This window comes from Thermobia domestica, chromosome 7, assembly GCF_964235325.1.
Source record: "Thermobia domestica chromosome 7, izTheDome1.hap1.1, whole genome shotgun sequence".
NCBI lineage: Eukaryota > Metazoa > Arthropoda > Insecta > Zygentoma > Lepismatidae > Thermobia > Thermobia domestica.
In genome coordinates, this window is record NC_137460.1 from 61672925 (window position 1) to 61689231 (window position 16307).

Below are 16307 nucleotides of genomic sequence, written 5' to 3' on the forward strand. Positions count from 1 at the left end.
GCCTACCATCAGTCATCTTTTGCAGAACGAGAGATATATATTTATTTATTTATTACTAAGCTACCAGATACAATCTCAGAGGCCATTTTACACTGGAGCACTCAAATCAACAATAATAACAACATTGGGAAATGAAGTGGAAGGATGGCGGCCAGGGTCTGTATTTTAAGGTACCATCTCAACATTGACCTGGTGTAACTGAGGAAAACCCTGGAAAACCTCAGTCAGGATACTGAACTCTGGATTCGAGCATGGGACCTTCCGATTGCGAAGCAAAAACGCTGTAATAATAATAAATCTTTGAGTTTTACGTCCCAGTCTTATGTCGAATAGGCTAAAGGAGATGGTGATGATGAGAAATGAATAAAATGGTGGAATGAAGAAAGTGGGAGGAAATGGGCGGGCCCCGAGAAAACTCATGCAGACGGTGTTCGTCCACCACAAGGTTCACTTGGCGGGAGCAGAGATGGAACCCAGGACCCCATTCACCAGAGGTGAACGCTTTACCAATGAGCCACGGCGGTCCTTATAATAATAATAATAATAATAATAATAATAATAATAATAATAATAATAATAATAATAATAATAATAATAATAATAATAATAATAATGTGTCATTGATAATAATTGTATTGTGTATGTATAATACTTGAAGAGAGTACTTGAACTACACACACGATTAGGCTCGATTTGGCTCGTTTTGGCTCGACTCGAAACTTGAACCAAATTCGAGTCGAGTTGGAGGAAATTTTCGAGCCGAGTTCTCGAGTCCAGTTCAAACATGTCTGTTTCGAGTTGAGTCGAGTTTCAAAGAAAAATCGCTCGAACTCGCTCGTGCCCATCCCTAATTTTTACAAACCAACTCACTACCAATTTTCCATATATAGAAAAGTGCCCCTCCTCCACATAAAGGAGAATTTTAAAAATGCTAGGATACATTCTGTTTATTTTCAATAAAGAGTTAATACACTGAATTTCAGCTCCGTAAGTTTAACGGCTTGCGAGATACTCATTTTTTTTTTCGCAAAAATTTGGATCCTCACTACCTCCTTAGGATATTATGCATTATAATAAAAGCAATATAACATCCCAATTTGGATTAAGGCCGAACTATTATATATACCAAAAGTAATTTCACTTGACTTTGCAATTTGACCGTGATGATCAGGCACACATAGTTACATGCAATTTTTTATATATTACAGTGATTCAAAAATGTATTTTTTCCAGTAGTTAGCTCTAAAAACTCACAGGTCTCGAAAGCCAAGTTGTAGTGTAAGTCCTATTGCTATTATTACAATTAAAAATATCAATGTCCAAAAGTGCCTGAAGTTCCTTTTTCACTTGGTTAGATATACTCACCTCAGGTAAGTAGACAGAAACAAGTGGAAAAGGAAGGGAAATTAAGGTCTTGAAAGTAAAACGGAGACAAATTTACCAGTCTTCAGAAGATACTGTCTACAATGCAGTGAGCAGAGAGGGTCGGTAGATCATACTGAGTCGGTGGGTCGCAGTGGGTCACGGTGGGTGGAGGGTCGCAGTGGGTCATGGTGGGTGGTGGGTCACAGTGGGTCATGGTGGGTGGTGGGTCGCAGTGGGTCACTGTGGGTGGTGGGTCGCAGTGGGTCACGGTGGGTGGTGGGTCACAGTGGGTCACATGCCGTTGACCCACGACCCACTGACCCACTCAGAAAACTTGACCCACTTGACCCACTGACCCACCGACCCACTCCATCTCTGGAATAGGCGAATCACTATCGATGAGGTAGCATCTGCTTTGAACATCAGTCATGGCTCTGCCCATCAAATCATCCAGGACGAGCTCGGTTTTCATAAAGTCTGTGCACGGTGGGTATTAAGAAGGCTTACTGCAGAACACAAGCTCACGCGTGTTAGGGTCTGTCAACGCTTACTCACTCGCTTCAACAACGAAGGTAATGCATTTTTAAGCAGAACAGTCATCGGCGATGAAGCATGGGTTCATCACTATGAGCCAGAATCAAGGCGCTAGAGTATGCAGTGGAAACACCCTGGATCTCCGACGAAGAAAAAAATCAGGACTGAGCCATTCGCAGGAAAGGTTATGTTAACTGTGTTTTGGGACTCACAGAGGTTCATAATGGCAGAGTTCATAGAAAAGGGAAAGACGATCAACAGTGCGAGTTATAGTGAAATGTTGGAAAAGAACCTGAAGCCAGCAATTCGCAACAAACGCCGAGGTTTGTTGTCGAAGAAAGTTTTGTTGTTGCATTACAATGTACGTCCACACGCGGCTCATTATACTATTGGAACCATCAACAAGCTGAAATTTGAGTTATTGGAACACCCTCTCTACAGTCCAGACCTAGCCCCATCTGACTTTCACTTGTTTAGGTCACTCAAGGATGCTTTGCGTGTTCGCCGATTTGCCTCAGATTTAGACGTGCAAAATGCGGTGCAAAAGTGGCTTCACGACCAATCGAAAACCTTTTATTTGGAAGGAATACGTAAGCTCGTTGACTGTTGGGCCAAGTGCATTGATAAGGAAGTAGATTACATAGAAAAATGATGTGCATAGTATAACCCTAGCTTCATGTAAATAATCTGTAGAATGAAAAGTGTAGATAATTTTTGACTTGCCCTCGTTCAAACTGTATGAAAGTGGCTGTCTTAAGTGAAGACATTTGTTGTAAGCATCCATCTTCTGTGTCCTACCAGGAAAGGAGCATATTTTGAGGAATGATAGTAGGGTCATGACAAAGTCTATATAAACTATAGGTCAATTCGGTTTCGAGGTATCGACATATGGATGAATAGTACACTTTATTTCGTACATATTGCTTCGAAGATACATATCTCCGGAACTAGTGATGATATGGGAGTCATTCAAAAATAGATAGGTAGCACATGTAATGACATTAGATACGCATCATATTCGTTACACTCACAGATCCCAGTATCCCGTACAGAATCCTTGAATCCCAAAATTCCCACATTTTAATCCTCAAATCTGGGTATCGAACCCTAAGATCTTAGAATGTAATGAGGAAAAATGACCAATTTCACCACCCAATCTAAGCTACAAGTGCTATCCAAAATATCCGAGAATGACATTGTAAAAATCAGAAAACTGTGTTTACACCCTAATGTCCTGATCACATTCAAAGTAGTTTCCTTCGGCATGTAGGCAACAGTCCCAGCGTTGTTTCTGCTTTTGGAAGCATTCCTGGAAGTCCGCAGGGTGAAGGGTGTTCAACACTTGTTGTGATTTCACTTGGATGTCTTCAATGGAGTCAAAACGTTACCCTTTCAACGCAAGTTTCATCTTCGGGAACAATGTTTTTTCGGTCAGATATTCCCTCACAACGAGCGAGTTGTGCGCAGGCGCGTTGTCATGGTGCAGCAACCAGTCTTTCGTTTGCCATAACTCTGGTCATTTCTTCCAGAATGATACGAACATCTTCCCTCAGTCTCTTCAAAAACCTCGCAGTAAAACTTCCCGTTGATGTTCTGACCAGGTGAAACAAACTCCTTATGCACAATTCCTCCGAAAGAAATTATCAGCATTGACTTGATGTTTCTGCGAACTTGTAGAGCTTTTATCGGCCTTGGAAAGGATGGCGTCTTCCATTGTGATGATTGCTGCTTCGTTTCCGGGTCATAATCATACACCTAAGATTCATGACCTGTAATGACTAAGTATAAGAAGTTTGGACACTTTCAAACTCTTTATTGCAGCTCAGTGTATGTCTGAATCCTGAAGTTTTTGAGAGGGCGAGGGACAAACTTCTCTGCAATATGTCTCACGTTCAGTTCATCGGACAGAGCACGTTGATATGTACCGCACGACCGTCGAAATCTGTTACAAACATCGTGAATTGTCTGCCTTCTGTCACGCACTTTCATGATCATTTCTGGTGTTGTGCATGTTGACGGTCGACCAGAATGTTTGTCATCTTTCACAGATTTGTGGTCTTCTTAGAAAAGCTTGAACCACTCAAATGTTCTTGTTTGACTCAGTGCACTCTCACCAAATGCCTCTTTCAGCATGCGATGGCGACAGTTTTCTTCAACTTAACACAGAAGTTGATGCAAATCCGTTGCTCCTTAACGTCAGCCATTTGACAAATCGCAGAAACACTGTAACACTGTGACACGCACAACTACACAAGTCATAACTGAATGCGCCAAAGATGGCACAACGGACGAATGTGCAGTAGGTAATACATGTACCTCGAGACATCTAGCGGTGGAATGTCGTACTGCTACTAGTTTACCCGGTAAAAAAAATTCTTGGATATTTTGGGTAGCACCTCGTATAATACATATCATGTAAATATACAAAATTGTGTTGTAATACGACTAGTATTGTATTTATATTGTATTGTATAAAAGTGAATGAGTGAATAAAATACCAACCTTCGAACCATTGCGTCATTTGAAAATGTACTTTGTGGTGTATCAAAGGAAACGGAGGGTTGTAAAGTAAACTGAATTGAATATCAAGTGTTAACGCAATTTTATTCAATGTGCAATGTTGCGAAACAATCATGCATCAATAACAACACAATATATTCTCACATTGAATAGTGGAGAACGGAAGGAGTTTAAAAGTAATTTTGCAATTCTGAATGTTTTGTTATACTGCCATTTGTTAGAGAAACATTTGACTGTATTATTACCCTGTGAGAAAAATTATTGTTGTGCAGGCTCCTCCTTGGCAGTAATATTAATTTCTGGGGCAATAAAGTTCCACCCCATTCAAGAATCTTTCATAGTGACAGGAGCAGTCATTGTCGCAATATTTAAGATCACCTCCCGCTGGAGTCTCTCCTCTCGCTCGCTCTCTATACAGGATGGAGCGGGCGGTGTTTAAGATATACTTTCATGGTTAAAGATGGATTACCATATTTCCTTGATTTATTACATGGAAGGTTAGCCCTCAGTACGGAAGTAATTTCCCCTGAATTTACACAGTGTGGCAATTAGGAAACGAGACAGAATTTATTTTGCTGGAAGTTAATGTTTTTCGCTTTTCATAATGGTGAATCTTTCGTGTGACCTTGGAAAATTTCAGATTGGTCGTCGTCTGTGTGACGCGTAACGGGAGCAAACATAGGTTATTGTGATCGCAAAGAGTTGTGAATCTTGATGTAGATCTACCGACTTCACCACACAATGTACCCGAGAATGTGTCCCTATTGTCAACCCCTATCCATGAAATTTGGCCAGTGTCGTCTCTCGTGTTATCCGGAAATAGTGTCCTCAGAGTACAGTGTTGTCAGATTGCAGTTAAGTTTTATTTAATTAATTGTGTTTATACTGTTTTATATCATATTTTCGTTGTTATTATTGTTATCCTAATTGTCGAATAATTGTTACCATTCTTTATAGTTACTTATAGTAATGTTATTGCTGTGTAGGGTTTTTCTCCTTTTTCTCTCATTCATTATATCTTAAAGTTTGGCAACCTTGTTGGTGAACTTCTGATATTTAACGTTTATATATATATATATATATATATATATATATATGTGTGTGTGTGTGTGTGTGTGTGTGTGTTAGGAAGTTGGGTCCACGAATGGTACTAACATCTCCCGATCCTATCAGAAGTAAAGTAAAACATTTCTATGATTGGTGTAAAACCTAAGCTTCACGAGTTCTCGCAGTCACTATGGTGCTAATGGATTGAATAATGAAGGTCTGCCCGTGCTTAGAGAAAACTATAATAAAAACATTTGAGATGCAGAGAAAGGTTTGTGGGGACAACTCCCTCTTGAAAGGCATAAGAGATGTAGGAAGTCAAGGAAGATGACGAGTGCCTGGATCCAACCAGGTCTGTCAGTATAACTGAAATGATTGACAAAGTTCGGAATATCATTTTGAATGACCGAAACAGAAAACTCAAGGTAATATTATGTCATGACGGTGGGTAAGGAAACTGCTCACAAAATAATAACGAAGGATTTAAAGAAATTGAAGCTATCTGTATAACGATACTTGTATATCAACCTTTATTTGTATTTGTGGCCAGAACATACTTTTTAATTATGCACAAGCTATTCAAGAAAAGGAAGAAGTATATGAAAAAAGGATATGTAGACAACGACCGGTCGGGAGAGTAATACTCCCGGAAGTACGTTTTTCCGCGCGCTACTCTAGCCAGCTGTTTTACGCGCTATCCTAGCCAGTTGTTTTAAGTTGGTCACAAAATTTATATCATGAAGTACAAGGGGAACAAAACGAGCCCTATATCATGCCCACCCAACCAGGTACATTCTAGGAACGTGCCATTTAAGTTCCATATGTACCGTTTACGTACCTGGTACTTGAAAAATGTACATTTCATATGCATAGCACGTGTCGCTAGGTACGTGCCTTTCGAGGAATTTCTGACACTTGAAAGGTACTTTTACATGCTTCACTGGAATGTGAGGAATGTAATGGCACATACCCCATGTACCATGGCATGGTTGTGCGTAAGTTGCTTCGTATTGCGACTAGGGTTGCCAATTTAGCCACTTTGTGACGAGATCTGGCCATTTTGAGAACGTCGTTAGTCACATAATTTCCAAAGAGCCAATAGTGGCTTTTTAGCCATATGCTTTTCACTTCTATAGCCACTTTCTGAGTTTAGCCACATTGTAATATATTGTGTGTGTCATTTTGCAATTTTCTGCAGTGTTTTCTTTCTTCTTGCATGCAGTATGTAATAAGCAAATACATTACATACAAAATTAATATATTGTCAGTTATATATGGTGCTTATTGGGAAAAACACTCCCCAAAAAAGTTCATCTTAGACTGGAGAAATGGTTATCCTTCCTTTTCCATTATTATTTGGCTATGAAACAAATGCCGGAGACATATACAACCGCTATATACAACAGTGTGGTGTTGGAATGTGTAATGATTAGGATGTGATGTTTTATTTTATTTTTTTGAAAGTTCAACACTTCCAATGTACCCGTAAAAATGTACTAAAGAAATAGTGCCCATGTTTTTTAAATATTCAATTAGAACTGGACAATCTACATGAAATTTGCAATCGATCAGTGAAAACGTCATCTTTCTAGAGCCTGTAGTTTCTGAGATCTCATTGTCGAGAAACATATATGTGTATTTTAAAAGAGCTCCAAAGATGGCAGCACAATTCATTTGCATGTATTTCGGAGAAGGCTTACTAAAGGCAAAGGCCTTTGAACAATAATTTAAAAGGATAAACTTTGTGAAAAATATTTATTTCAGTAATTTATTTAAACTACACTCTTTTAAAAATATTTGTCTTTGTTATAAACGTGAAATCACAAATAACCGTAAATCAAAGGTTTGAATGCTAAGATTATAGGTTAGAGCTCGGTCGCTCGTAAATGTTACTGTAGTATTTTAATAGATAGTTAAATTGCCACACAGATGCCGGAGGAGGGCATATATTTTCAGAGTTAGTTGCTTGGCTTTTTTTAAAAGTACAAGCTTCTAAATTCGAACGTAAAAATGAAGCGTTAAGGTTTTAGTATTTAAGTACTCGCACCCCCAGTTGCATAGCACTGCCCTAAGGAACATTACTGACATGCCTAGTACATTCCTGGCACATGCCAATGCCAAGTAAATGTGTCAAGTACATACACGGTACGTGATATACACATAATAGATACATTCCTCGGTATGTGTCATGCACGTACTTTTGGGCGGAAGTAACCTTATTCCTTACATGTGTATTTCACATGATTGCTCTATTCACGTACCTATCATGTACATTCCAATGTACCTCGAGGAACATTCTTTACACATGATCAGTATGTACTTGTGTTGGGTGGGTGGAGTACAAGGGCATAAGTACTACAACTACTTATCTGCACAAAAGTAAATAAATCACTTTTTTAAGTATTATTTTCATATTATTTTAATTAATAAGTGTTATAAAAATGTAAAAAAAATGTTTTAAAAAAACTTTCCTCGGGCCGGGTTTGAACTCACGCCAAAAGAGACTTTCATTACTAGCACTAGCCCAATCGGCCACCAAGACCGACAACAGGAAGCGTTTGATTTCTGCTATTTTAAAGCAACGTGGCAAGAAGTGGATAATGCCAACCAATCAGAACTGTGTTTCTCGTTTCTACTTCCGGGAGCATTACTCTCCTGAGCTAGTCCTTGTAGACATCCTTGATGTAGATGTAATTTCTTTGGAGTTGATATACGTTGCTGTTTTGTTATAATAGAGATTCGTTGTCATTTCCGGATCCATCTTATGTAAAACTACATGCCCAATTTAAGGAGTGGATTTATTTTATTTGTGATGTGCCATAATAAAAGGTAATATTTAAAATGCAATGTGTAAAATGTTTTATGGTGGTTTTCGTAGCCTTGCTTGTATGAAATATGAAATTAAAAACTGAGTACCGTTGAGTAACATGAGTATACACATATACATATCTATCTATCTATCTATCTATCTATCTATCTATCTATCTATCTATCTATCTATCTATCTATCTATCTATCTATCTATCTATCTATATCTATCTATCTATCTATATCTATATATCTATATATATCTATATATCTATATATCTATATATCTATCTATCTATCTATATATATATATATATATATATATATATATATATATATATATATATATATTGGTGCTTCATCGTATAACTTTATTTCGAAAAAGTGTCGTTATATAAATTTGGTGTTTTTCGCCAAGGATTACATTTACCTTATATCTGCACGTTTCGTGTCCCACCCACAACACGCAACGCAGTGATTGTATTTATGTTTCTTGACCCAAAAAGCTCTAGTTTTCTGTGTTACCACATTCCGCGTACTCCCTAGACTTGCCCTCATATGATTATTTTCTCTTCCTCAAACTAAAACCACTGCTGAAGGATTGTTTTTATGACGATGTTTCTACTACAATCAAGAAAGCAGTCACTATATGATCATGAATACAATCCAATACATCCAGAAGCCAAGTGTGAAGGTCTGTATGGACAAACGAGGTTCTTTGATAAGTTGATACCACTTGTTACTCATTTACTTTATACAGAACTAGTCTCGCATCCTAATGGCGCACTACGTATAATGAGTTTCATAATGGACCACGCAGTGTGTGAAGTTTCTTACTCCTATCTTGGCAAATGAAACAAATTTTCAAAATTTATATTATAAACTATGCTTACCTCTTTGAATTCATTCAGTGTTAAGTTGAACTGTATTGTAACAACGTGGTAATGTAGCTGATAAGGGAAAGTGCCATTAGGATCTAATGCCTCATCCGAAAGAGAGAGACACAAAGCTCTGGATCCCATCCAAAAGTAATTTCCAGCAAAGAAGTTGGAAGGATACCGGCCACTTGCTTCTGCCACTGAAACACAAAACAAAGAGTTTATTAAATACCAAGTATCTACTAGATAATAATAATAATAATAATAATAATAATAATAATAATAATAATAATAATAATAATAATAATAATAATAATAATAATAATAATAATAGGTGATTTTCGTTTTACATTGTGAATCTACGGTACAGTTCTAAATTATGCGAACCGGAAGTAGTAGATGCCCGGCTGAAATAGGAAAATAACGTCCAACATGAAACCTTTTCATGTGATATTAAGTTCACAACAAACATTGCCTCTTGGTATCTATTACTATAATTTCATTGTAATTATCAGTGTTGAAATCAGAAACCACAGATTTCTATCGCTTCGGGAATTGAATTGAGTTGAGTTGATTTTAGTTTAGCGTCCCGTTCAGCAGCGAGGCTATATGAGACACGGACCTACTGATTAATGTTTAATCCGAACTACATGAGCTTCCGCCAGGAATCGAACCCGGGTCTCCCATGCCAAAGGCGCATATGCTAACCGCTTAGCCACGAGGGAACTCCATAAGTTTCCGGATTGAGTAGAAATATAAAAATCAAATAGATCTTATTCTTGGAACGCTGAATTGATATAAAAAAGCATTTCTCGCCCTTTCTTTCTCAAGGTTAATTCACACATAGTGTGCCGTTCCCATACCGTGTCGTGGTCCACGAAGTTTTTTTTTTTCGGACTTCGATATTATAAATTCATTGGGTTGTCTTTTTTAATTTACACATGACGTGCCGTTCCCATGCTGTGCCCCGACACGCAGCCTTGAAGAGAAACCAAGCCCGGTCGTGGCTCATCAGCTGCGATCCTTCGGCTTTCTTCGGGGTACACGAAGCGACACGAAGTTTTCCTCCTAGCAGTCCATCTTGAAATGGCATGGCACAGCATGGTAAGAATGAATGGTCGCGGCCATAGGACGGTCAGAGCATAGCAAAGGAACTGTATGGGAAAGGCTACATATGTGTGAATCAGCCTTCACCGTTTCTGCTCGACATAAATCAAAATTGTAACTAGAAGTGGTAGTAGATTTATACTATTTCCGCTGCAATATAGAAATTGTTGCAGATAGCGCATAATTATGCTTGCAATACTTACTTGAAATCAGAAAACTGCTTCTTTCTATCTATTAGTATATATTATTTTTCACTATTGCATTGCGATTAATATTATAAACTAGACCTCTTCTCTAGTTTTAATAACTAGCCCGCGTCTCGCAAAGACCCCGGATTCGATTTTCGTTGGGAAAACATTGAACTCGAGCTTCATTGCTGACAAAGAACGTAAATATTGCAAATCATTCAATCAAAATACTGAATAATAAATTCACAGTGTTGATTTGTCAAAAAATGATCAACTTTCAAGTGACTAGAGCCATAGCTGAGGGGAAAGGCCGGGCCGGGCGGACGCTGATAGCATGACGGCGCCGAACGAGCAAGAATGAAAAAGTGCTGGAAATGAGTAAACGACGCGGCGCCCCGGAAAATCATTGGCCTCCTATTAAATCAATATTGTTGTCGATTTGCAAAGAAATAGATTTGTTAAAAATGTTCGCGCTCGCTATGCTCTCAATCCAAACGTTTCAATGAGTCACAGCAAGTTTCTCCTTATACTTAAAGAAAGTTATTATATATGATTCTTAATGACGATGTGATATGCAAGGTGCTGAGTTATGACTGATAGTGTACGTAGGAGCGTTTTGAAAATCATAAACAGTCAAAATCTGAAATACGTGTTCAGCTTTTGATGGTGATGAGTTTCGTTAGTTAATCCAGCTTTTCTACCCAATCGGATTAATCACGGCGCGATGGTGAAAATGAAGGTATGAAAATGATAGGAGTGGAGAGACACACGCAAGCTGCTATTTGCGCGGAATATTAAAAATGAAGGTAAACAAGTGAAATAACATTTTCCAACTTGAAGCAATTATAGAATAGGGACTTAAGGGGTCAGAAGTTAATCCAACTAATTTCGTCTTTTTCAAAGACTGATCACTACCAGCGAATGTTTCATTCAATTGACATATAAAATCTTCTAATCTGAAGGAATTTATTGGGATCATTTCTCCATCAACTACTTGTATCTGGGAGTCACAGACTTGCGCACACTATCTTCTTTATCAGCAAATGCCAGATAAGAGGTTGATTGACAGTATCTTTGGCCAAGATTACGCACAGGATCGGGAATCGACGTTGCCAGGTGATAAAAACAGAATTGTGCACATCTATTGAAGAAAATAAAATGAGATTTCTGGATGCTAAATCTGAAATACAAGTTATTCGCACTTGGAAGGGAAACACCACCACCTACTTTTATTTGTAAAGACAAATTTCAGGATATCAGGAATCAAAATTATTCTAAATGATTCAATTGTAATATTTTTCGGCTTTCTCCAGTTTTCAAAATCGTCAATAATTTTGTAAAATGTGCAAGTCCAATAGTAACTTCAGAGGCATACTCTGAAGTTACTATTGGACTTGACCTTCAGAAGTATATTCTAAACGAAGCATGTAAGAGAAAAGCAATGGAATATGTTAGTGAGAAACCTAATAAGATTATCAGGCAGGAGCTTCCAAAGATGACGATTGTGTACAATTTACCCATAAAGATTCGAGATGGGCACGAGTCTAGTCAAAGGTAATTTTCTCGACTCGAGTTCCGAGCCGAGTCAGTGTTTTGAGTTCGAGTTTTGAGTTGAGTCGAGTTTCAAAGAAAACTCGCTCGAACTCGTTCGTGCCCAGCCCTAATAAAGATAGGAGTTGCAGAGAAGCAATGTATTATTGTCGAAATAAATTAGCCCCTACTCGATCCATATGCATTATCCAAGCTATTAAGCAGATGGCAGAGATCCAAGATGTTATTACGGCGAAAGGAGAAAAGTCCGTTTTCGTGGATGCTGAGTCTCAAATAGTGGTTCATACTTGCCAGAGAAAGTAAAGTAAATTTTTGGCACATTGACTATGCTGTTTTGATCTGGTTAACATAAAGTTAGTTTTTCATTTTCATAATAATACACGATGGCCCAAAAGTAGGTATACACCCCTGCATTGATCAAGTATAACATTCTAGTTTATGGGTTTATTTGCTTCGGCTCTTCCTAGCTTAAGATGTAAGTAAAAACACATTAAAAACAAATAATAAAGAAACTAAGCCTATCTGAAAGATAACAATAAGAAATGATATAAAATGCAATGAGCCTGATCAGTACGGTACTGTATACCTACTTTTGGGGCACCCTGTAAACATATAAATTTGACAACGTTGTAAAACAACTGTGCGCAAACCTGGATTTTTGGATCTTGATCTGTATAACTGAAAAGTGTGCGCAATCTTGGATCTCAAGTGTGCGCAAGTCTGTTGCACCCTTGTATCTACAGGTCCAGGATATATATATATATATATATATATATATATATATATATATATATATATATATATATATATATATATATATATATATATATTGTCCATACGTATCTAGTTGTGTGATATTGTCAGTTAATGTCAGTTAATAATAAATAACCTTAAATTCAGAACTTTCATACATTAAGAAATTAAATAACTACTATAATTTCAAACATAGTAGCCAAATTGTATTTTGGATTTTAAATATAAGCATAAACACATTACTCATCTACACCGATCAGTATTGAGAAATTTGCAAAGAAAGCTCCTTCTGATTTTCCGTTACATTTCACAAAATATTTTTTACCATAAAAGAATCGAAATTAAAACGCTATTTCTGTGGTCACATACAGAATAAAATTACAAAAGTTTACAATTGTTGCTTGAAACTGTCATTCATCTCGAACATTTTAAAAAGCACATAGTTTCTAGTTGAATAAAAAGTCCAAAATAAGTCTCTTGAAAACAGATCTTGTGTGTAAAAGAACACATGATGATCGCTTTTGGCTATTGCAATGGTCTGTCCAACCAGCTTGTTAAAAATTCAGCGTAGCATAATAACAAAAGCTGCTTGTCTTATATGTAAAAAGAAAAGAAAAGGAAAACGTTAATACGGTAAGTGTATAGGAGGGCGGCAAATTCTACTTCGGCTCGGGCGCCGAAATTCCTAGCTACGGCTCTGCAAGTGACTCAGTGGAACCGCGAGACGAAAACAATGTTCTGGTTTCTTGAGACACAGTTAAATCAAAAGGTTCCAAAAGTATGAAGGATAACTGCTTCTTACAACAAGATTGGTAATTTAGTTTGAACCTCCGATAGATCTTTTTATGTTAATAAAGTGTAATTTCAAAAATAATTGGATAAATTATGTTTAATTTGTGAAAGCCGTACGTATTTCCTTTTTGCATTAGAACAGCTGATAATGTAAACAGTACTTCTACACTTACACAGAACTTCCTTTTAGTTAACAGATTCTTCTTAAAAGAACCAACTGTATTACATTAACTACTTGCATTTAATTGAATGACAAGCAATGTTAACCCAACAACAACGATGATTCATGCTTGTATTAAGTAAATGCTGCTATGCCACCAGATGATTCTTATTATTCGCCTGTATACACTGTATTTTTAATTAAGGAAATATTCCTATATATAACCCGTGCTTATTTCAGAAAAATATTAGCTTGTATAAGGCAAATTTCTATTCCAGAAAAAATACATAAGCTCCACTTTTGTTTTTTGAAAAATATTAGCGTGTATAAGCCGCCCTTTTATTTCAGAAAAAAAAAATATATTGCCGTTTATAAGCCCCATTTAGATTCACCCACATCAAATTGACATCCTGGAGCTCTCTTGTTATTACAAATCGTATAAGAAGTTATTACAGGTTAAATATATTAATGATCGTACAAAATAATGGGTGACATCCAGAAGTCCTAAACGGCAGAAGTCCTAAAAATATAGTCACTAGTCCTAAATTTTAGGACTTCTGCAGTTTAGGACTTCTGCAGTTTAGGACTTCTGCCGTTTAGGACTTCTGCCGCGATATGATTTTTAGGACTTCTGGCGTTTAGGACTTCTGCCTTTTAGGACTTGTGCCATTTAGGACTTCTGCCTTTTTCATTCACTTGCTTTAGTTCTGAAATTCGCCACCACCACACGAAATTGGGACGATGCAGCAACTAGTTGGCAATAATGTTGCGAACGTAGCTAATTCCAACAGTAACAGCTATATTTGTACTACTAAGATTATTATTATCACTATCTGTTCTGCACTTATACACGAATTACATGATACAACCTATATCATTCTAAGAATTAATTACATAATTAGTTAAGAAATTAGTTTCTTTCGAATGGAGATACGAGAATCCCAAGACAAATTCTTAAAACAAAAATAAATAAATAAAAAATTTAAAAATGTTTAAAAAGCATATTTTACCAGACTTCTGAAACCAAGCAAACATTCAAAATTGCAATATATATTATGCGGAGCGTATTTTATTAAGAGTAGGACAAAAATCCACCAAAGTTTACTTAATTAGGACAAAAGCTCACTAGACATTTCACGAGTGAACATTAAATACCAACTATATACATAAAGAACGCAGTAAATTTAAAATCGAACAAAGAACATTTATTATGCGATACAGTGGGTGACATTCATAAGTCCTAAACGGCACAAGTCCTAAAAATATAGGCACTACACCTAAATTTTAGGTCCTGTGCCATTTTTGCAGAAATTACTACATAGTCATTTAGGGGTGTGGCCTGCAAATTTTTCTAGGGGAGCAGGCTTTTTATATATTAAAAGCAAATCAAAAGTTTATTTCCAGATTACGAAAGTTTCAATAAGACAATAAATTTATACATATTACACCTGTACATAAATACATAATATTATTATATTTCCAGTTAGTTCCTTTTTGAAACCTGAACCTTGACAGAGCGTAAGATTAAAACCACAGCTTGCGGGAAATGTATGAATAAGTTAGTTATAAGAAATCGGAAACTGTTCATGAAAGTTCATTTGTTTGACTGTATTTATCTTCTGTACTCTTATATAAAACAGTAAAGATGAGTGATTTTTTGGGCATACTACTACAAATAGAGTCGTTAAATTTTAATTATAAAATATAATTTTCTTATGAAAGCAGGTCATAAAAAAGAATTTTTGGAAATAAGTATCGTAAAAAGGGTGGGGCAAGATTTTTTTAAAGGGTAGTGTATCTCGCAAGTTTCTGAAGCTAGTAAAATAAAACTTGGCATATAAACTTTCCTGTTTAAAAAACTGAAAATTGAACACATAAAAGGGAAAGAGCAAAGGGAGCACTTTTTTAATGTTCGAATTCCCCATTACTTACTCAGAAAATATGTAAATAAATTAAGGAAGGATTGTTTAAGTTAGATGCGTGAAACTCGCTATTTGAACTTTTAACTAAAAGTAATAAAATACTATATGTTTCAGCGTCTTGAAAATTACACTCATACACCTCATAAGTGCGTAAATTTGAGCAGCGACAAATATATTAAAGAATTTAACATGTGAACCTTCCGTTCGTTATTCTTAAAGACTAGCAGAATACTCGTTTTTCACACGGGGAAAATAGTTTCATTTTCGGTATACGGAGCATCAAAACTGTCACCAGAGAACTTAGGGACCCCAAAACTATGAGTTTGACACTAGTATCAGTCATTTTCACTTACTATTACATGTCATCCTCTCCCTTTAGGAGTAATAATGGGGGCTGAATTTGGATTTAAACGGCATCGGAAGTGTCACTGTTCATCTCAGCCACCCAGAAAAGTATGGATTCGACACTGATATCGACCATTTTCGACCATTTTTATATACCCACATCTTCTTCCCCCACACGTTGCGGTGCTGAATTTGGATTTAAATGTAATCGGAAGTGTCGCTGTTCATCTCAGGACCCCAAAAAAACCATGAATTCAAAACTAGTATCGGTCATTTTGGATCATATATATATATATATATATATATATATATATATATATATAAATGTCCGCCTCCA

At 36.7% G+C, this 16307-nt stretch overlaps 1 protein-coding gene across 1 annotated transcript in view; it reads right to left on the bottom strand.

Annotated features, from left to right (window-relative positions):
- LOC145690158 (nose resistant to fluoxetine protein 6-like) overlaps positions 1-16307 on the bottom strand; it is a 156123-nt gene that overhangs the window by 78738 nt on the left and 61078 nt on the right. The window contains exon 2 of the mRNA XM_081764769.1: positions 9168-9352. Coding sequence (XP_081620895.1) covers positions 9168-9352 — 185 coding nt within the window. The remainder of the gene's footprint in view (positions 1-9167; positions 9353-16307) is intronic.